Here is a 22,701-nt window from a genome sequence, read left to right on the forward strand (position 1 = left end):
TCCTACAAGATGAGAATTTCTTTGAGCCCATCATTTTCTGGTCCTGTTAATTCTCCCATGTATCCCAATTCAGCCTCATCTAACCACACCCGTTACTACCTGGGATTCTTCGAAATGGATAAATTATTTCAACCAAAGCATTCCCCCTTAATCTGGGGTGCTTGTGGTGGTGGTGCTAGGGATGGGCGGGCATGTCGAGGGCTCTATATTCCTTCTGACATAGGCAAATGAAGTGAAAGGAGACTCAGTTCCTGGAGAGACTTGATTGGCCTTCTCTGCACCTGCCCTAGTTCCCAACTCACGGTCTAGGGTGCCGTTTTCTATTTCCTAAGCAGGATCCTGAATCTGGAGAAGGCTGTTTAGTGGAACGAGGTGGTGGAGATGAGGGGTGTTAGGAAACTGAATTGGCCAGAACTGGGGAATGTGGAAGGATGAGCCTTCAGATTTCTGGCTGAGTGGGTGGAGTTGGGCGGCTGGGGATCAACCCTTGTGGATTAAGTGGGAAGTCAGAAGTGAAGGCACTCAAGTCCAATTAAGAAGCTAAGAAAAACAAAGCAACCAAAGTCCCATGAAACTACGAACTCGTTGAAAACTAGAGTGGAATGTAAATTTCTCGAGGATGGCAGGAACTGTTTAATTTTTACCTTTGTATCCGCGGAGCCTAGCACTGTTTTTGTTTGCTTGTACAAAGTAGGTGTTTAATTGCTGATTTGGATGGAACACTGAAACACTTAGAAGTAACGAGGGTTGAGAATCGGGGCAATTTTAGATAGTCTTTGAAGTGCTCTAAGGTTCGATCTGACTCCCATATTCTGGGATAAGCAAAAACCTTTCCAATTTGCAAGTATAATCTGCTATAGACAACGGAATGCGTATCTTGGCTATTATTATCATCATCGTGTAATAAAAACTTGTTGCTAGCTCTTTACCACCGGTAGGGCAGAACCCACCTCTGTAGCCTTACTGAAGTTATTTTCCTGGGGTAGTAATGCTAAATACTTGCACCCTCCGCCTCTTTCATGTGCTTCGCCTCGCGCATTGATTGACTCGACCTTTGGCTAAACTTCCAAAAGGCTCTGGTTGGCAGGGTTGGGGTGGGGGTGGGGGGGTCAAGGACACGACAAGCCTTAAATCTCCTACTGGCATTCCTGTTGTCCTAATGCAAAAAATCTTTTGCACAAAATTTGTTCAAGACTGTGCTCATATAAGTTGGTGCTGGGGGAAGCTTTTGGGAATCTAGAAGTCTACTTGGGTCAAGGGCCTGGGGGAGCGGAACGAGGAGGGAGGTGGGAGGTGGGAGGAGCAGAGGCTTTGCTGGCTGGATTCTTTGAGTCTCCTGGCCCACGGTGAGCAAGAGTCCCGTGGCTCCGAGCCCCAGTGGCTATGGCTAATCCGCCGGGCTGGAGCAGCTGTCTCTTATTAGTGTAGCGCGGAGAGCCCTCTGGGGAGGCGAGGGTTGCTCTGCTACCTGAGCTGTAGGATGGAGGTGAGTAGTGTTGGGAGGGTGCTAGGGCTGAACCCCCGCTTTGCGGAGTGTCTGCAGAGAGACAGGGTCCCCTCCTTTCTACTTTGGGCGAGTTAAACTGGAGCAGAAAGGGAATTGGTTTTCTGTTTGGAAAGGAGACATTACTGTAGTTATATGTTTATCGTGAAGCGAATTCCAGCCATTAAACTGCATGGTGCAGTAGCACTGTATTTATGAAGTCCTGGATTCAAATTCCGGATGGGTCTCTTAATTTTGAGTCTCAGTTTCTTCATCAGTAAAACGAAGAGGTTTAGATGACTTCTGGGCTCTTCTCTGTCTTATGGGGCTGAGTGAATAGTAAACCTTAGTTTTCTTTGGAGAAAATTCATTTTACCTTGCTTGTTAAAAGTGTCTGTTAAAAGCTTAGATACAGGGAAAAAAAACCCCAAAGTGTTGCTTTAAAAAAAAAAAAAGCATGTGATAAAGAGTGTTCAGGAGTTTCTGACCTGGTGTCTTTGAATTTTTTTAACAGAATGTTTTGATAACCGTATTTCAACATTATTTTCTTTGTGTTCCTTGGTTTATGGATTTTAAAATATTATGCTGAAAAAGGGTTCATGGGCTTCGCCAGGTTGCCAAAAGATACAAAAGATTTCTTGCTGAAATTTGAAAGTGGTGCTGACTCCTAAGACTCATAGACTTAGGGCTGGATAGGGACCTTAAAAGCCATCATTTCCAGTCCCACCTTTTTATAGCTGAGGAAACTATTGAAAAGTTAAGGGGCGGTCACATGGCTAGTAAATGTCTGAGGCGGTATTTGAGCCTATGTCTTCTTGACTCCAAATTTAATGCCCTATCGTTTCCCGACCCTTTGCATTTCCTGACCATCTTTCTTCTTCCTCTGCTTAGATAGGGTGGTGACTTCCTTCCTTCCTCTCCCCTCTCTCTTCTTCCCTCCTCTCCCTTTGTCCAAATAGGCAATCACACTGTTATCTGCAGGTGCTCTGCCCGAAGGAATATAAATTTTGCTTGCTGAAACCTCCAAAGACATCTTGGGGTTTGAGGACTAAATTTCTTTTTTTAAGGACAATGCCTTAAATCTAAATCACTCAGACTCTTGTTGATTGGCCAACATTGGGTCCCAGCCCAAGCCTCATTTGGTCGTTGTTTGGGTTCTGATGGCCCAGAGTGAGTGCAAATAGAAATTGTTTCTGTTTTGGCCAGAAACCCTGTTGGTCTTCCCCTCCCAGAATGATTTTTTTTCACTGGGTAAAAGAGGACATCTTCTGCCTCATTTTTACCTAGCCTAAATCACTGAATGGGCATTGCCTCAGACAAACTGAGACCTAGGAAAGCCCTAAACTTAAAAAGTCCAAGGTCTCCCATTGTATCCAGGGCCATCTCCAGTTGTCCTGATCTATATCTTGCCACTGGACCCAGATGGCTCCAGAGGAGAAAGTGAGACTGGTGACTTTTCACAGCCCTCTCTCACTTAAATTTAATTATGACGTATCCTTCCTGATGTAATGGTCCTCTTTGAGGATGAAGGACAAACAACAATATTGTCCCAGGCAATCATTGGACAATAGTTACCTATTCACATTTGCAAAGGGAATTTCCTCACAGAGGAGCTCCCTACACCCATGAAGTCATTGATCTATAACAAAAAAAAAGATTACTTAATCTTTAAAATTATGAATGGGCTTGCAAGTAATATTATTTTTCTTTGTTGACTTATTCTGATTTTGAAATTGGTTTTTCATGGAATCATTTTAACTTTCCATATGAATGATAAATTGTTTTTTAATCCTTGGTTTTAAATTTTTATTTGTAGAGTTACATATGAAATGAAATTTTGGCTTACTATTCCTGATGTTTTAATTTATTCTCACAGATGTTGATAAAAATAGACCAGGGAGTATTTTTTCTTTAGTAAATGGCTATATAAAAGTTTTCAGCTAACATGCTTGTTATCCATACTAAAACTACCAAACTTTTAATATTGTGAATTATTTTAAAATAATGATAATTCTTTTCCTACTTGAAAAGTTGTTTGAATAAAAACTTAAAAAGTTCTTTTTATCATGTACAGATAAAGAATGAGAAAGCTCCTTCGTATAACATCACTGAAGATGATGAGAGTGTGTCTGCTGAGTTCTCTGTAAAGATAAACTTTATTTTGTGTTCTCTTAGCTACTTTACACAGCAAGTATTGATGTACTCGTATATATGCATCATTGAATTTACTCTCATTTGACTTTTTACATGATGGTAGTAAAACTAACAGTTGTAATTAAATTAAAAGTAATTGTAATTCATAATGTATATATGTAATTTTATTTTAGATATAGATTATTGAATGTTGGATATTATTGGAAACTTCAGATTTGCTAAATTTTTGCTAAAACAAATAGGGTTTTAGGATACAAATAGGAAAATATCTAAGTTGTCATTCACATGACAATCTTGTCATGTAATTTGGGCTTTAAGATTGGAGTATCACAACATGTGAGAGGCATCACATGTTCAGATTTTTAAAAGAACTGAATGATTGGGGTGTGTGTCTAGGGGAATAAATATATTTGTATTTGGAAATTTTTACTTTTCTAAAGACACAAAGACTAGATCTTTTCCCCCCCAAATTACTGAGTCTTATTTAGGATAATCATTGGTTGTTGTGCAGGATAAAATTCTATTTCACTCCTACCTTATCTTTAGCCCAAATTATCTCCATACTGAATTTTTAGTCATAATGGTATTTTGGTGAAACTCAGGCATGCGTTAATGACCTTTGCTGAAAAGGTGATTTTCAAACTTTTATCTTTCCAGCTACAGTCGCTTATAATTGATGCATTTCATGGTCATGGATTTGAAAAAATAGAAGAATATTTACATGACAAAGAGAACTCTCTTAGTCAAAAATACAACCAACTCCTATTAATCTATCTTGACAGATTGATAAATAAGGCAAGTCAAGTTTTTGAAGGTAGAATGCCAGTATGTAATTTGATCTGAGCTTCATTAACACTATTGTGGCATGAAAATACAGGAGTTGGACGAGAATGAATTCCAGTGTGTTTCTTTGTTGCTGAAATGTATTCAGAGGTTCTTCATAGATGATACCAAAGAAGATGAGCAACTATTAATTCAACAAGGATTGATTCCAAAGATAAGTGTCCTAATTCAACAGAGTGTGGCCATGGGTGGTGGCTTTTTTTTTAAAGTCTTACACCTTTTGTCTTATATCGCAATCATTTCTAGATATCACTTTTCTCTCCTCACCCTTCCTTCTTTGGTGAAGAATTAGTTTGCTTAGCTATTTTGTTAAAATAGTTATCTTTTCTACTACTCTTTGCCTATGCTTCAAGTAAGAAAACCATAGTGGTGAATTATGGTTAATCCAAAACCAAGAGATTAAAATGGCCTAGCAGCTACAGAGTTGACCTTGAAGCCAGGAAGACCTGGGTACTTCCTCTGACCTATGCGTGACCCTGGGCAAGAAAAATCTAGGTGGGCATCACCAATGAAATCACCATTCCAGCCCTGCCTATCCCCTAATCCAGCACTGTCAATTCTATTCATGGTCTACCTTTTTGGATTGATAAATATTGATAAATCCACAACAACCACAACAAAATTCTAAAGATAGCCCCAGAAATGTGTTGAAAATTGAATCTTTGAAAACAAGTCTTATTTTTCTGTTGACTTTCTGTATAAAATTGGATATATATCCTTCAATTCAACAAATGTTTAATTGTCCAGCAAGAGTTTACAGTCTATTGGAGGGATAGGTAATGGAGACAGATAAGTATAATAAAAAGGAGGGTGATTAGAGTTCGAGGAAAGATCAGACAAATGACTCCAGGAAAATTTGGGTAGGGAGGTGGAGAGCTTAGAAGAGGTGGTACCTGCACTGAACCCCAAGAAATGGGTTGCTTGAAATCTTTTTGCCAGGAAAAAAGCCTTGACTGTAGCCAGACTTTGTAGCATGATCAATGTTGAAAATTCTGGAAGTTTCCATGCCTGTAGCACTGTCTCAAATTTGGGTTTCTCGTCTTTCACTCATGCTCCATTTTCAGAGTTTCTCAAACTTGGGTCATGATCCCATATGGGGTCAAGAAAAATTTGGCAAGACTAAAAGGTTTCTGAAGGAGCGATGGCCAAAAATTAATTCAAAATCAAATTGTAATGAATCCAAGGTGTTTCTGGCAGTGCTTGATTGTATTGCTTTGGGCAACTTCACTGCAACCTTGGTTCTGAACACAAAGCTTGGATGCTTTGCACATGCCCTTGCGCCATGCAACACCAAAGCCTAACTAGAAGAGGGGTCGTGACGGGAAAAAGTTTAAGAAATCCTGCACTAAATGGATTTTTAGAGCCCCTGTAATTTCTACATAATCCTTTTATCTGAGTGTGTTTTTCTTTTTGGTCTAGACCTGTGATTTCATATTTTATGTAATTCCAGGTGGGGAAGATCCCTTCACAGATATAGATTGGGAACTGTCTATAGAGTGAGTCACTCTATAGACACTTAAATCACTAGAGGTGAATCTAAGGGTGTATTGGTCTTGGAGGCCATTGTTTAATTTTCAGTGTGAGCATTTACACCTCATAAATTGGCAATTGCTACAAATCAGAGCTTGATTTGTTGCTAATTATATAGAATTAAAGTGTTAATAATGCATCTTAAACTTAGAAGTATGTGTGCATACATCTTCCTCTTGTTAAATATTTAACAGTACACCTTTGAGTAAGTGCCTTGCCTGTGGTGACATAATTACTGTATGTCAGAGTCAGCACCTGAACCCAGGTCTTTTGACTTCAAAGCTGGTCTTCTACCCACTGTAACATGCTGCCTATCTGTATCTAGCAAAATGACCTTGCCTGTATATATGTCTCTGTCCAGTAGAAAATCTGTTGTACTGTAGAATGAAATTCCTTATGTATGAGGCTTCAAAGTGGATTTAAAAAAAACTAGTTCTTTTTGAAGCTGTTCTGTAAGACTGAAATTCTATAAAATAAGCTCTTTTTTAGTTGAATAGATAGTAGTGACATGGTCATTCATGACTACATATTTTTATTTGTACATGGCCTCCTGGTTTGAAAGAACGATTGGATTTCTGACCAGTGGAGAACTAACTATAACTATGGCCTTGGTTCAAGTTATAGAAGACCTTTTAAACACTGCCTTGGTAAGAAAAGAATGGGAATGGGTATTTTACAGTATTAGCCATATGCCATCCAATTAACTAGAAATGTCAAGAATCCTGAGGTTCTTTATAAAACTTTAGTGTCTGTAAGATGTGAGCTTTGTGAGTATTCCCAACTTTGTTCTGAGAATTTTACCTAACATGGAAACCATTTCCTTGTAGGCAATTTAGACTGAGGAAGAGTATATTATAGGAAAAGGTTGAGATTTTTTCCCTTCCATAAAATGGCTATGGTAACAAGGACTTATTTTTGGACATATGAAGGGGTTGAAATTGAAGTAGATTTATCATCAGCTTTTTTCTCCCCTATTGCTCTCCAGTGAGATAGCACTAAAATAGGAGTTCTTATCCTTTTTTTGTGTTTAGACACAAAATTGGTAGTCTGATGAAGGCTGTGGATCCCTCCTTAGAATAATGCCTTTTTAAAAGTATAAAATACATAGAATTGTAAAGGAAACCAATTATATTGATATAAAGTTGTCAACAAAACAAGTTCACAGACTTCAGATAAAGAAACCTAGCATTTATTTATTTGGAGGGGGGAGGCAGTTGGGGTTAAGTGACTTACCCAGGGTCACACAGCTGGTAAGTGTCTGAGACCTGATTTAAACTCTGGGCCTCCTGACTTCAGGACTTGTGCTCTATCCAGAGAACCCTTGCATTTAAATTAAAGCTTAATTTTAAAATGTTTTATAAAGCTATTGTATGGTTTCCTTCACATTCTTCATATGTTTTTTCCCATTTTGTTAGGTTATTTCCAAATGCAGTCACAAGGGTAAGTAAATTACTGGCTGCTTTAATTAAGAGATGATCTGTAGAAATGCTAGCAGAACATTTCAGATGTCTTGTTTGAACTCACCACAAAGCCACATTCTGGGTTTCAGGTTTTCATATTCAGGAACACTGTCGTCTTCTACTCATTCTCCCTCAATTCACTTATCCAAATCTAGCCATTTCTTCACAACACTACTCCTGTATGACACCTTATTTCCAGTCACTTAATTCAGGCTTTCATCTTTCACCTAGATTATTGCAAAAGCCTTTTACTTGGTCCTTAACTCTGGGCAAATTAACCCTGTCTGCCTCAGTTTCTTCATCTGTAAAATGAGTTGGAGAAGGAAACGGCAAACCACTCCAGTATAAGTTTGCCAAGAAAACCCCAAATGGGGCCACGAAGAGTGGAACATGACTAATTGACAAAACAACAAAAACTTCCTTCAAGTCTTTTCCTATTAAAGTCTATACTACACAGAACTACCAATACAGCTTTCTTTAAATGCAAATCTGAACCTGTTATTCTCCCACTCAATCAACTCTGTTGCCTCTACAATGAAATAGAAATTCGTAAGTTATACTTTAAAACCCATTGCTACCTTGCCCCAACATATCTTTCCAGCTTTATTGGGTAGCACTCCCCCTCCCACACTGTCCAACTCAGCCAAACTGGCTGCCTCATTGTCTTTCACTCAGGACGTTCCATCTTTAGTCTCCTTGCTTTTGCACTGGCCATCTCTCATCCTTGGAATGCGCTGCCTCCTTAGCTTTGCCTCACTGAGTCCACTCTTCTTCAGTCAGCAGCTCTGTCACCATCTTTCTCATGAAACCTTTTCTGCTTTCTACCCCCTCCCCCTACTGCTAATGCTCTCTTTCTCAAGCTAGCTGTTACTGGATTATTTTGTATTCATTCACATTCCATTTATGCTATATTTATGTACTTATTGTCTTCCCCATTAGAATGTATGCTCCTTATGACCAGGGACTGTTACCGTCTTTTGTTTCTTGTAGCACAGTGCTTGGTACACAGTGGGCACTTAGCAAATACTTGTTGATTGATTGAACTTACCCAAGGATGCTTAAACTCTGGGTGGGTGGGGGACTGATTTAATTCAACAGATATTTATTGAACATAATACTTGAAAAGGCCCTGGGGAAAGAAAGATGAAAAACTAATAGTGTTCCTGCTTTCAATAATAAAATGATAGCCCACATTTACCTTAAGGTTTATAGCAAAGTGGAAGTGTATGACTATATTGTAAGAAGATGATTGAGTATATGAGAAACATCAGGTAGAACAACATAAGAGATTCAATGATGAAGGAATTCTAGCTGGGAGAACCAGGATTCATGGAGTTACTGGTGTCTGAGCTGGACCTCAAAGAGATGGAATTCAATGGAGGGAGGCTATTCATGCATGGTGATGGGCCTGTGCAATTGCATTAAGGGGAGAGAGTCTAAATCAGAGGAGTGGATTTAGCTGGAACACTGAGCCAAAGTAATGTGGAGAAAAGACTAAAAGCACATTGGAGCCTAATTGTGGAGAATGATGTATAGGATAAGGAATCTGTTTTTTGTTCTCTAGGCAAGGAGGATCTATTGAAGGTTCTGAGTAGGGGAGGGCTGTGATTAGATCTGTCTATGCAATATGAAGATTGTTTTGATAGGGATCTGATTAATGAGAGGAGAAGCTGGAGGCAGAGATGCCAGTATGGCAGGGCCTAGACTAGGGTGATAACTGTACAGATGGGGGTGTATGGGAAGGAGGCAAGGCAAGAAGGAAAGTGCAAATTAAGTTCAACAAATAATTATTAAACATTATGTATATATATATATATATATATATATATATATATATATATATATATATATATATATATATATATATATATGGATCTGTTAGATGTGGGGGATCCAGAAATAGATGTGAAAGGGACCCTATTCTCATGGAGCTTACTCTACTAGGGTGGTTGTGAATAATGAGGTACAGAATAACTACACTGCCAGGGAGACAGTATAATGAGAGCAAAGGAGATGGTCTAGGGAGTTCAAGTGCTATGAGAAGTTTTAGAAGGGAGACCTCACCTTCTTGAAGGGTCAGAGAGGGCTTATTGAGAAAGAAACCCCAAGTGTGGCCTTGAATGAAAGGACTTCCCCAGAAAAAGACTGGGGTCCGGGGTGAGAGGATGAATTTCATTCCAGGCATCCATCAGGAATTATGTACAAAGGCTGTGCAGGAGGAGTTGATAGAGAATGATCTAGCTTGTTTGAAACATGGAGTAAAGCTGAACCAGTAGATTGGAGCCAGCTTGTGGAGGGCCTTCAATGCTAAGGTCAGAATTTTTTACTTTATTTGGTAGGTATTTCCTATCTGATCGTTCTTCTAACTATCCTCCTCAACTTTGCTAATAGCTTGGTGGAATACGGAAGGATTAATGAAGAGGGGAGGTTATGATTCATTCATTTAACTAAGATTTATTAATAACCCATGTGCTAGATGCCAAAGAGAGGAAAAAAATTAGACAAAATACTTGTCCTCCTAGAGCTTATATTTTAGTAGAGTGAAGACTTTATAAATATCATAGACAATATTATGCAAAGCCAACTGTTATATTGATTTTGAAGGGAAAAGCGATTTCTAACTTGAGAAATCAGGGAAAGCTCTATGTAGGAAGTATCGTTTGAATTAGGTTGTAAAAGGATAGATAGAAATTCAATAATTTATTGGGGGAGGGAGAGCAAAGCATTCCAGCTCTAGGCTATATAAGGAGCAAAGACATAGGCAGAGCATATTAGGAAACTGTAATGTACAGTGCAGGGAGGGTAGTAATATAAGATAAATCTGGAAAAGCAGGGCAACACTAGGTCATGAAGGGCCAAGAATCCAGATGGAAAAGTGTGATCTTTAGGCAATGGGTAGCTACTGAAGATTTTTGAGCAGATGTGTGACTTACATGACCAGATCTATGCATGAAAAAAGTCAGTAATTGGAGAGTAGAGAAAGGATGAGGTGAGAAGACTTGCTAAGAGATGATTACAGAGGCCAAGGTGATGTTCGCATAGTGGTGATGGGAATAGAGAGAAAGGGTTGCATGTAAAGGATGGATAAGCCTGGGAGAGGGAAGAGTTGAAGATAAGGCTCCACATTCAGGAGAATGAGTGAGTGGGGGTGCCTCAGGGAACAAAGTCACAAAGAACAGGATATGGTCCACTACCATTTCAAATTCAACAGCATCCTTATGAAGGTTTCCTGTAAGCTGACAGAGGAGGATACCAAAAGAGGGGGAAGTGGAGAGAGGAGGAAGGGAAACAGAGGAGGAAGAAGGGAGAGAGAAAGGGGGAGAAGAAGGAGAGAGTCAAGAGCAAGCCTTTAAGGAGGTTGAACTATGAGCCTAGGATGTTCTAAGTATCATCAACAGGGGCTGTTCTCAAGGTGTGACCTAGGGGATCAGAGGAACTCCCCAGAACTCTTTTAAGGGGTCCACAAAGTCAAATCTATTTTCATAAAAATACTAAGATACTATAATATGATAATGCTAAGAAAATATCAATTTTAAGATATTTTAATTTATAATATGATAAATATAATTCAACATAGACAAAAGCTCTTGTGGTGGGGAGGGATTCTCAATAATTCTTTTTAAGTGTAAAAGGGTCCTGAGGCCAAGAAGTTTTGGGAACCGTTGATATTCAGGAATACAGAAGCTTCTTAAGGATGAAGGCAGGATTTGGAGTGGAGAAGAGCAAGGTGTTGGACTTATTGAGGCAGGTGAAAGAGGGACCTAGACAGTGACAGTGACAAGTGCGATCAGATGGAGTGTATCTCAAAAGTCGTCGAGGGATGGTAATAGAGCAAGGGTCCAGAAATGGCCGCATGTTATCATCTCCTGGCTTTGTCAATCGGAGAGCTGTTAGAGAAGTAGTGACCAGGCCTGGAAGAAGGTGATAAGGGAGATATAGTGTCTGTTGGGGAAAATCTGGTTTCAATTAAGATGAAAGGAGTGAAGAAGAACTTAATAGAGTGGGAGCTCCAGAGGACATATGTAGTAGAAGGGGAGGCCAGACAATAGGGAATGGTAGGTCTGGGGAGAATTAAAGTCCTGTTAACAGGAGAAAGAAGTCTTTGCCTAGGCAGACAGTAGTTCTGAATGTAAGCAATTGGAGGAGTGGACGCTGGGGTTTGCTAGCTGTCATGCAAAGGAATAAACTTGTAAAGAAAAACGACCCCAAGGGTTTAACTAGGATATTGGTGACATGGGAGTTCTTAGGGCACAGGTAGTTCATGGTCAGATGACTGTAGTTAGGGAGGGCCAAAGGCTGTGGCACCTGGGAAGGGGCTGGAGTTCAAAGCGTAAGCAGGGGTGGGGAACTTGCCACCTTGAGGCCACACGTGGCCCTCTAGGTCCTCAAGCCTGACCCTTTGACAAATTTGTTCTGTGAAGTTTGGATTCAGTCAAAGGGCTGCACTCGAGGACCTAGAGGGCCACATGTGGCCTCGAGGTTCCTCACTGCAGTAGAAGCTAAAAAAAAGTTAAATGGCTTTACTCTACTGAACCTTTTTGTTATAGTAGAATCATACTCTTGCGTGTAAACATGAATTCCATAAATTCCTGCATAGCAGGAGTCTGCATTCTCATATCCTTACAGAAGGAAAACAGAAAGACCAGGACCTGAAGTTAATAGCTGTCTTTCGGCATTGAACTATAAATGTGAACCTGATGCAGCTCAGATCAGGACAGTGATTTATGAGACAATAACAACTTACATGTTCATATCAAGATAAAACTTACAAATTGCTCATCTGCCGATATAGTGTGCGATTTGACCAAGATTAGAAGTAACTTCTTCCCCCAAGGTCTCTCTCCTGGGCAAGTACCAGTGACTGCCATTATTAGAGATTCATCGCCCATTTCAAAGGTTATCTTTTAACTGGACTGTTTCCCTGGAAAGGAAACCCACCATAAACACTTTTAGCACACCTGACTTTTATCATGAAAGCACTTGAGGGGTATATGTGGGGGTGGGTCCAGTGCCCTAGAAAAAGCAATGGAGTGTAGAAAGGAAGGTCGGTCGTTGGGTGTCAATGGCAAACTTAGCTTATTTTGCAACTTTACCTAGGATGGCATGGGTTCCTGCCATCTTGTGATATTTTAAATTTGGTAATGGTTGTATTGTTACTTTTTTTGCATGTGCCTCATCCATGTTTTAATTCTGCTTTTAGGAAAAAGCCAGCTCTTGGATTCATTCTTATTTAACTTAGGACTTCTAGTGGCAAACAAGACTATTAATTATTTGATTCGACAGGAGGTATGCTATAACTGATGAAAATGGTGAAAAGCATCATGTGGTGGAAAGACTGGATGTGGAGTCAGGGAAGCTGAGTTTAATCTCACTTGGGACATTTACTGGACATGGGACTGGACAGGTCATCTACCCTCTCTTGATTTTCTGTTTCCTCATTTGCAAAATAAGGCATTTGGGTTAAATGGCATCTCAGATAACTTCCAGTTTTAGGTTGTAGAAAAGCTTAGGAAATCTGGGCGGGGAGGTGGGGTGGGAATCATATTTGACTTTCCGCATCATACTTCATCTGCATGTGTGTGTATGTGTTTTGATGCTCTCTTAAAAGGGCTTAAGGACTTTGAACTCCATCTTGGAAAAAGTGCCTCGGGGAGAGAGAGAGAAACTTCATTTATCAGAAAACAGGTTCTTCCTTATGTAAGTAACCTCATAGCCAATTGTGGGATGTTACAAAGGATATAATATGACATAATACAACATAAAATATGATATAGTATAGCCACAATAGCTAATACCTATGCAGTGCTTTAAGATTTGTGAAGTGCTTTATATATCATCTCAGTCTGGAGTATTACGTTGTGTCCTTCGTTTGTGTTTAGGCCCTGAGACACTTTCTTCTTGAAAACTAGGTGCTCAGGGAGAGATAGTCTCTTGGGTCACTAATTATGGGCTGTCTACACAGTATAAGAAGATCCATCAGTTAACAAACATTCATTAAACATCTTAACTGTGCTAGGCACTGTACTAGCTAGAGATATAGGTTCAAATGTGGAACAATCCCTAACCTCAAGGCGCTTATATTTTATTGGGGACACACACACACGTCTCCCCAACAACATACACATACATATACATGCACATGTATGTGTACACAAATATATGCAGAACAAATGTAAAATAAATGTGAGGGAGTTTGGGAGGGCAGACCCTGGCAGTTGGGAGACCAAGAGAGGCTTCGAGGAGGCAGATGTGCTGTTTGGCTTGTGTCTTGAAGGAAGAGAGAACTTCTCAGAGGTAGAGGTGAGGACATAGTACATTACAGATGTGGGGGATGGCCAGTGTAAAGGCATGAAAGGGAGATGGAGTGTCCTGTGTAAGAAACTGTAAGATGGTTTCCCTGATTTGAAGAGTGTGGGAAGTAAAGCAGTACACGTGTGTGTGTGTATATGTTTATGTTTATATACGTGTTATATACATGTTATATACGTTATATATGTTTTATATATCATGTGTGGTGTGTGTGTGGGGTTGTGTGTGTGTGGGGGTGTGTGTGTGGTGTGTGTTATGTATGTTATATACATATGTTATATACATCACATATATGTCGTCTATGTTACATATGTTATAGCCTATATTTATATGTTATATGTGTCCTATGTATGTTCTATATGTGGTCTATGTGTGTTATATATGTTATATGTGTGTTATACACACACGCGCACACACACGTGCACACACATGCATATACTGAGGCTGCAAAGATACACTGGGGCTAGTTCGTTATTATGGGTTGTAAAGGCCAGATAGAGGAGTTTGTCTTTAGTTTAAATTTAGTGCAAAGCTGAGGAGTGACAAAGTATTCTATTTTAGGACACTTTGCCAGTTACGTAGAGACTTACAGAGGGGGAGAGACTGGAGGCAGGAACATCAACTACACCAGGGGTAGGGAACCTGCAGCCTCTAGGTCACATGCTACCCTCTAGGTCCTCGGGTGCGGCCTTTTGACTGAATCCAAGTTTTACAGGACAAATCCTTTTATTAAGGGGATTTGTTCGGTGAAGTTTGGATTCAGTCAAAGGGCCGCACTTGAGCACCTAGAGGGCTACATGTGGCCTTGAGGCAGCAGGTTTCCCACCCCCGAGAACTAGACTATTGCAATAATCTAGGTAACAGGTGATGAAAGCTTTAAACTAGGATGGTGTGTGAGAAGGAAAGAAACAGATGCAAAGGACTGGAGAAAAGAGAGTCCACAAGAATTTGGCAACTGATTACACAGGACAAGTGAGTAAGAGTGAAAAGTTGAGGATGACTCCCAGGTATCAGAACTGGATGCTTAAAATGGGGGATGGAGCTTGTGGATTACCAGTAAGTACCACGCAAGGATCTTTACAGTGGTTGAATTGGGCTTCGGATTAGAAGTCTTCAGGTTTGCATAGCTCTAGGGTTTATAAAGTACATTCCTTCCAAGAACCTTGAGGCAATTAGTACAAGTCTTATCATTATCCCCATTTTACAGTTGAGGCTTTCTTATAGTGCAAGATCAAATTGGAAAAGATGCTTTTATGGTTCTGCTTATATGTGATTTTACCAATCTTAACTGTATATTTAGATATTTGGGATCATCTCCTCCAATTTTTAAGATAGTTTTCAATGTAGTCTTATAATTGTGATATAAACTGCCTATACTTAGTTTTAGAAGTATATTTTTGAGCAATTCAAGATATTTCTGGGCTTTAGACTAAAGGTGGAGATCATCGATATGGCAAAACCAGACAGCTTATTTTTAAGTAGAATTATGTGCATTACAGTTTTGGAGTTGTTTTTTCTTTAGAATTTGATTAAATAGGCACAAATTAGTTGACTAATTGACTACTGAGAACTAATGCTTATATTTTGTGTTGAGTTATAGCTTGAAATTTCCATAAGACTTTTTAAATGATACCTATAAAATGGAGATTAAAATTATTTTGGATTTTTTTAAAAATGACTTCACCAGTGTTTCATTTTTTATTTTGGATTTGGTCGAACCATAGAAAATATGTAATTTAGGATGATGTGGTAGTTATCACTTCATTTAATTAATGAAATCTCAGAAATTCCCAAATCAAACTTTAACCTGATTTGAAAACTGATAAATTATCAAATGCAGACCATGTCAGATCTACTCGCAATGAGCATAAAGGACCATTCCTTCTAAGAGGTGTAAACTATACACTCAGGACTTTAGAGCTCTCAGATGAGAAAACTGAGGCACAGAGAAGGTACAATACTGGAACCTCACTTTCATTTATAAATACCTCCAATGGCTATAAAAAGCTAATTGTCTATTGCTTATATATAACATTTTACTGTTCACTCTGTAATTTAAACGAACTCACATATATTAATTTTTTTTTCAGGAAAGGCTTTGCCAGGGCAATTCTGGACATAGGTGGTATGATGTTTAGAGCATTATTAATTGGAAATGCTTTGTATTTTTATGCTGCTGTTTGTTTTACTTGTGTGAGAATTAAATTCAGATCAAATTAAAATAGGGCATTTATTTTGATAATACAAAATAATTAAAATATCAGCTATTATTTTAGTTACCATGGGAAGCCATCTTGGATAATCTTGTAATTCTATTCCATAGGAATTTTTAACAAACTTAATTTAAAATGTTTATCTATAAATGTATGCATCTCATAAATAGTTTTAAGTATCCTTTTGCATTTTAAGGATTCTTCTAATATGCCTGTATTCTGTGGGCCTTGAATCTGTATGTTTAGTTGGGTAGATTGCAAGGTGGTACCAAAATACTTAATGTATGAAGGTTAGTAAAGTAAATTTTACTCCTCTTAATATAAGGAAGCAATGCTTGTTTCTGAAGAGGGCATTTTTGAGGGCAGCTAAGTGCTTCTTTGGGGAATCACTTTTTATTTTATGCTTAGCATATAGTCATTCCTGACATTTTTATCCTTAGATTATGATCTGCAAGTTGCTTTTTCTGAAGCCTTGTGCAGGATGATGAGCAAAAGGGTTCAAGCTGACCTTGCCCATAGGTTGTTTGAAGATGACACCATTGCTGCAGCTTTCAAAGAGATAAGGGACAGAGAATTTGAGACAGTAAGAGACCCTGTCTAGAAAATTCAATTTTGCAGATATTAAGCACTTAAATACAATGGGGTGTACAAAAGGTACAACATTATGGCCACAGATCTTTTTAAAAAAATTTGCTTTTCTCCCCAATTACATGTAAATTTTTTTTAAAGTTTTGAGTTCCAAATTCTATCCTTCTCTCCCTCCTCTTGCCCCTCCCTGAGACAGTAAGCAATCAGGTAAAACCTATTTTCATATTAGTCATTTTGTGGAAGAAAACTTGAACCAAAAAATGGAAGAAGAGAGAAAGTGAGAAATAGTATGCTTTGGTATGTATTCAGATGCCTCCAGTTCGTACTCTGGAGGTGGATAGTGTCCTTTGGAAATGTCTTGGATCATGGTTGCAAATCTTAAGAAGTTTAAACTATCACTGGAGACCTATGTATGACAAAAAGACAATGTAAAATATTACATTAAAACAGGTCCTGTGGGCAGTAGCTACCTGTATGACTGTGGGCAAGTCACTTAAACTTCTCTGGGACTTACTTCCTCACTTGTAAAATGAGGGGGTTGTATTGGAAGGCTTCTGCTGTGGCCATTCCAGCTGCTACTTTAAGTGCTCTAGGATGGGTAAGTCAGATGGAGTTGGAATGCTTGTTGTGGAAGAAGTTGTGACTTGAAATGAACCTTGAAGGTTAGATAGGTTTAGGAGAATAGAGTAGCAGCATTCTAGAATTGGAGGGAACTTGACTAAAGCAATGAAAGGTGGGAATTCTCATAATGTGTTTGGGGACATAAAGAAAATTAGCTTGATGTACAATGCAGGAATAACATTGCATGATCCAAGGAACATGGGCTTTGTAAATAGCAAATTCCCAATTTTGTTGTTGTTCAGTCCTGGCTCTTCATGACCCCTATTTGGGGTTTTCTTGGCAAAGATACTGGAGTAGTTTGCCATTTCCTTCTCCAGCTTATTTTTACAGATGAGGAAACTGAGGCAAATAGGGTTAAGTAACTTGCCCAGGGTCACACAGCTAGTAAGTGTCTGAGGCTGGATTTGAATTCAGGAAGATGAGCTCTACCCACTGTACCACCTCAGTGCTCCAAATCCCCTATAGTCTAGAGAGGAAAAAAAAACTGATCAAAATGCTTCCAGACAACTTAGGTCCACTGGAACTTTTTGAACACATGAATGGGCGCTCCTGTCCTTGTGTGTCTCTCCAGAATAGAGCAGCATTAACTTCTAGAATTTTGTTGCCCAGTTTACCTTGCATTCTGAAATAAATCGTTGAATGAAATTAAGGAGGCAAGGTTGAGGAGGCTAAATGTGAGGGATTGGCTCCTTTGGAGAATACTATCTTTTTACCTATAAGACAACCCATGATGTCATCCTGTTCTTAAACAAAAATTATGTTCAGAGTGGTAGTATTTTCCACTTTTAACTAAATCTGAAGTTTTCAATATATTTTACCTCAGATGACCACTAAGGTTCCTTGTAGCACTTGGGTCTACCCTAAAAGATCACAGAATTTTATATATATATAATTTTTTTTTCAAATGGCAGCTATGTGTACCATAGATACAAGTTTTGCCCTCTCTGACACTTCATTTTTCCATAGGACAGATAATCAAAATTTGGATTGAGGGAAGGGAGTAGGAGAGGATAGATTGCTCTTGAAAGCAGTCAAGATGTTAATTGATGTGAAGAAAAAATGGCAGTCTCTTTTATATGAAAAAATGTACATATATATTAACAATATGTCTACTTAGTACTCCGAGAAGTGACATGAAAAATGAGGAGTCTTTTTTCCATTTAAAAATATTTTATTTTACTTTTTGTTATGTCTTAAATTCCAAGCTATCTCCCTCCCTCCTTACTCCAAACTAGAGGAGGACACCTTTTGATGCAGATGTGTGTGTATACATACATATATGTATGTATACACACACACACACACACACACACATATATATATAAACTATTAATTACTATAATAAGTAGAAACATGCAAAGTATGGTTTCACAGATATATGTATAGATGTGTGTATATATGTGAAACCATACTATGCATACCTCCATTTACTAACTCTTTCTCTGGAGGTGGATAGCATCTTCCTTTATAGTGCTTTGTAGTTGATTTGAATATTTATAATACTCAGAATAGCTTAGCCATTCACAGTTATTCCTTGAACAATATTGTTGTTGCCGTATCCAGTGTTCTCTTGGTTCGGCTCATTTCCCTCTTCTTTATTTCCTGCAAGTCTTCCCATGTTTTTTCTAAAATAAACCTGCTCATCGTTTCTTACAACACAATAGTATTCCAACACAATTGTATACCGCAACTTGTTTAGCCATTCCCCTATTGATGGGACATCCTCTCAATTTCTAGTTCTTTGCTGCCACAAAAAGAATTGCTATAAATATTTTAGAACATATAGATTCTTTTCCTTTTTACCCTGGTCGCCTTGGGAGATAGACCTAATAGTAGTATTTCTAGGTCAAAGGGTATACACAGTTTTATAACTCCTTGGGCATAATTCCAGATTGCTCTCCAAAATGGCTGGATCAGTTCATAGTTCCAGTGATGGTGTATTAGTGTTCCAGATTTTTCACATCCCCTGCAACATTTGTCAGAAAATAAGGAGTCTTACTAGAAGTGGATGTAGCACTTTCTTAATAATGAAAGGGAACAGAGGTAAGAATAAGAAATAATAAATAATCAGAAATCTATTGAACTTTAAAATGTACTTTGGAGATCAGAGAATGGAAAGTTTATCCTCCTAGCTTTTGTATTAGGCAAATGCAAAAATGAATGTATGCCCTCAGAGTGCTTACCATCAGATAGTGGGGTAAAGGGATCCAAAAAAGAACTGGGCAAATACATCTGAAAGTATTCAGATGATCCATGCTTATGTGTCATCAAAAGTGGACTAGGGGAGGGAGAGAAGAAACTTAAAATGGGTAAATGAAATACTCTAACATGGCATATTGAAAAGAACTTGTTTACCTTCCCAAGGGAGCGAAAAATGGCAATGTACATCAAACTGGAAACCTAAGGTTTCCCTTGAAGAACAATATTATTCTAGAAAAATGTCCCAGGTATCTCTCTTCTTGGAATTTGTGACAATTCTGACTTTTGTGGACCTTGGTTCAACCTTGTGCCATAAAGTGGTCTTATTTTACTCCCGTCAAACTCTTTTGGGGCTGTGAAAAATTTCTCTTTGTTAGCATTTTAAAAGTGAAATACAAGCCAATAAGAATTTGCTTTATAGTCTCAATCTTTAATTTAAACAAACAAATAGCTATTTCACCACTTGTTTTATCTTGAAGGACAGTAGAAGATTTCTTAATTGCCTAAATGATAAGCTCGGGGACAAAAGAAGGTAAGAATGTTAATTTGAATACCATTGGGCTTATTGGCAGCAGTGGAATTTAGAAGTATCTTTGGTATTTTAGAAGAACAAATGAAAAAAGCACATTAGCTTTGGAATTTGAGGACCTGGGTTTGAATCCTACCTCTGCAACTTAGTATTTGTGTGACCTTGGGCAAGTCACTTAACGTCTGTGGTCCTCAGTTTTCCTAATATGTCAAATGAGAGAAATAGACTAGAGGGCTTTCACCTGTCTATGATCCTAGATGTGTTCCTTTCTCTGTTAGAGATTCTGACCAACTTCGTTAGCAACCAGTTTTGAGATTTATTAGTTGGAATCTTTGCCTGACTCTGTCCAAAGGACTTAACAACACACCTGATTCCTATAAGAACATTTGTTTATAAAGCTTCTAAATTTTTGTTTTGGTTCAAATCATGTTTTTCTAATAGTATGCTATTTTGCAGGGTTTATACATTTCCATGTATTGCTGCCTTTGTCGATGGACATGAGGTAATATTATTTCCTTCTCCTTTTCCCTCCTTCCATGCATGTTCATTGCATACAGTCAATTTAATTATGAATATGAAACCTATTTTATTACGGTATGGGAAAATTGTCAGAAAATCTTACTCCATTGCCTCATTATGGCATATGGATGTGACTCAGTTCCTAAAAGCTATACCTGTCAAGATTATATCATACTTGAAATATTTAGAGTCGCAGCAACCCACTTATATCCCATGTGGACTTTGTCAAAACAGCCTACCTAAGTACAGAAAGCTGTACCACCAATTGTTTGGCCACTTGGTGATCAGTTGCTTGTCTCCGGCAATTTAATAAGCACAGAAAAACACAAAGTCACATTTGATCTTATGTAGCCGCCTTCCGTTTATGTAGTGATGGTAGTAGGATGATGAAAAGGGGGGCAGAAAATGCTAAGTACTACAGAGTTCTTAGATTATCTATAAACATTAGCTCAGCTGTTGGTATTCTAAATGTGAGATTGTTGTCTAGCTACATACCACTGGAGGAACCAAGTCATTTTAATTGCATTTAATTGTGTATGTGTCTTGCCAAGGATGGAAAATATAAAAGAATCCATATGTGAAGAATTTGATAAGATTCTGAAAATTATCAATCAATGTATATGTTGATATTTGTCAACTTCAGCACAGTGAGGAGGGGCTAGGTGAGGTGGTTGGGAAAAGACTAAACAGGAGAGAGAGAGAGAGAGAGAGCGCGCGCGAGCAAAGACTAATAGACTACACAGAAGGCTCTCACCTATCATGATGGATTTTTTTTTCAGAAAACAGAAAGTTCTAGACTGAGCAAGCCCCAAGTAATATCACAAGAAAAGAAATTGATTGTATTTTAAAAGACAATAAATGACTCAGTGCTGATTTGGGAGTCCTGACTAAGTCAGCTACATGTTATCAGACCACCAACTTATTAGAACAAAGATCAAAATTAATACAAAACCAGAAGAAGAAAGTTATGGCAATCAATGAAAACAGCTTGAGGCTGTACAGTAGGCCTCAGGGTAGTGTCATGGAAGGGAGGTGTGGAAGTGAGGCAGCTGGTATAGATGGAGAATGAGCTGGGAGGAAAATTGGCAGCATGGCTGGGGCTTTGGATATAGTGGTTACAGGCAAGGACTCCTCAGCCAAGTCAGTAGTGAATGTGGAATCATCCTGGCGGAGAGGGAGCAAACAACGACTATAATTATAATAGAGAAAAACAAATTAGGATGTGGAAACAGGAGTGTATCACAAGATGCCCAAGTTTTACTTTTGAAATTTTTACTGTGAAAAACTTTAGTCTTTGGAAATACTCTTGGTCATGGGGACAATGATGGATAATTCTTTATTCACAATTTATACACAATGTAATTTCAGGAGGCTCTTTGCTAAAATATTTTCCCCACCTAATTGATAATGCTTGATACTTATATAGATTGTGCTTCTTCCTTGCCTCTGCAATTCGCTGGCTTCCTCTAAGCTTTTCAACTGAAGTATTTATCTCTAAGAGGCCTTTCCAGGTACTCCTGCCACCCTCGCATCCCTTCCCCACCTTGTCTTCCTCTCCCATATCATCTTCCTCAGAGAGTGTGTGTGTCTCATATTTAATGGTAAAAACACATCCAAGACTATAATGTTAAAAATTCAAATGTGGCTTGATTTACTGTCCTTGGTGGTGAAAATGAGTTTATCATAAAAATCTTTGCAAATATTTTCTGCTATTGCCTGTTCTCCTTCCACATATTTTTTTTCATATTGTCTCCCCGATTAGAATTGAAGTCAGAGACTGCACTTAACCTTTCTTTTATATCCCCATCCCTTAGCACAGAGCTTGGAACATAAAAAGAACTTAATAAATATTTTTTGACAACAGAAAATAATGCTTTTATTTAATTATATAGAGAGATTATTAAAAATTTAAATATTCCTGTGAGAAACAATACTTTGACAAATTCACTCACCCTAATGCTATTCCGCATTTATGTGGAACTTTCCTTATAATAATCCTGCAAAGGAATGGGTGGGAGCTGTTTTTTCATTGCTTCTTAAGGGTCAGGTTCATTTGTTTTACTTCTGTAACATTCACTTTCGGTTGTTTTCTGTGGTTGTTTTTTTCTATTTACGTGGCTATATTTATTGTGCATGTGGTTTTCTTGGCTCTGCTTACTTTATATCAGTCAATGTAAGTTTTGCCATGCTTCTTCGTATAAACCATATTCATAATTTCTTGTAGCACAGTAATATTTCATTATATTGATGTAC

General features: G+C 38.4%; 1 protein-coding gene across 1 annotated transcript in view; it reads left to right on the top strand.

Moving 5' to 3' along the window:
* Positions 1-1,480: 1,480 nt before the first annotated feature.
* Positions 1,481-22,701, top strand: part of SYCP2L (synaptonemal complex protein 2 like) — a 71,838-nt gene continuing 50,617 nt past the window's right edge. Inside the window, exons 1-12 of the mRNA XM_036742621.1 lie at positions 1,481-1,486; positions 3,558-3,626; positions 4,295-4,432; positions 4,515-4,634; positions 6,553-6,657; positions 7,426-7,450; positions 12,671-12,756; positions 13,079-13,167; positions 15,870-15,904; positions 16,433-16,575; positions 19,880-19,932; positions 20,386-20,431. Coding sequence (XP_036598516.1) covers positions 1,481-1,486; positions 3,558-3,626; positions 4,295-4,432; positions 4,515-4,634; positions 6,553-6,657; positions 7,426-7,450; positions 12,671-12,756; positions 13,079-13,167; positions 15,870-15,904; positions 16,433-16,575; positions 19,880-19,932; positions 20,386-20,431 — 915 coding nt within the window. The remainder of the gene's footprint in view (positions 1,487-3,557; positions 3,627-4,294; positions 4,433-4,514; positions 4,635-6,552; positions 6,658-7,425; positions 7,451-12,670; positions 12,757-13,078; positions 13,168-15,869; positions 15,905-16,432; positions 16,576-19,879; positions 19,933-20,385; positions 20,432-22,701) is intronic.

Source organism: Trichosurus vulpecula, chromosome 1 (genome assembly GCF_011100635.1).
Source record: "Trichosurus vulpecula isolate mTriVul1 chromosome 1, mTriVul1.pri, whole genome shotgun sequence".
Classification (NCBI taxonomy): Eukaryota; Metazoa; Chordata; class Mammalia; order Diprotodontia; family Phalangeridae; genus Trichosurus; species Trichosurus vulpecula.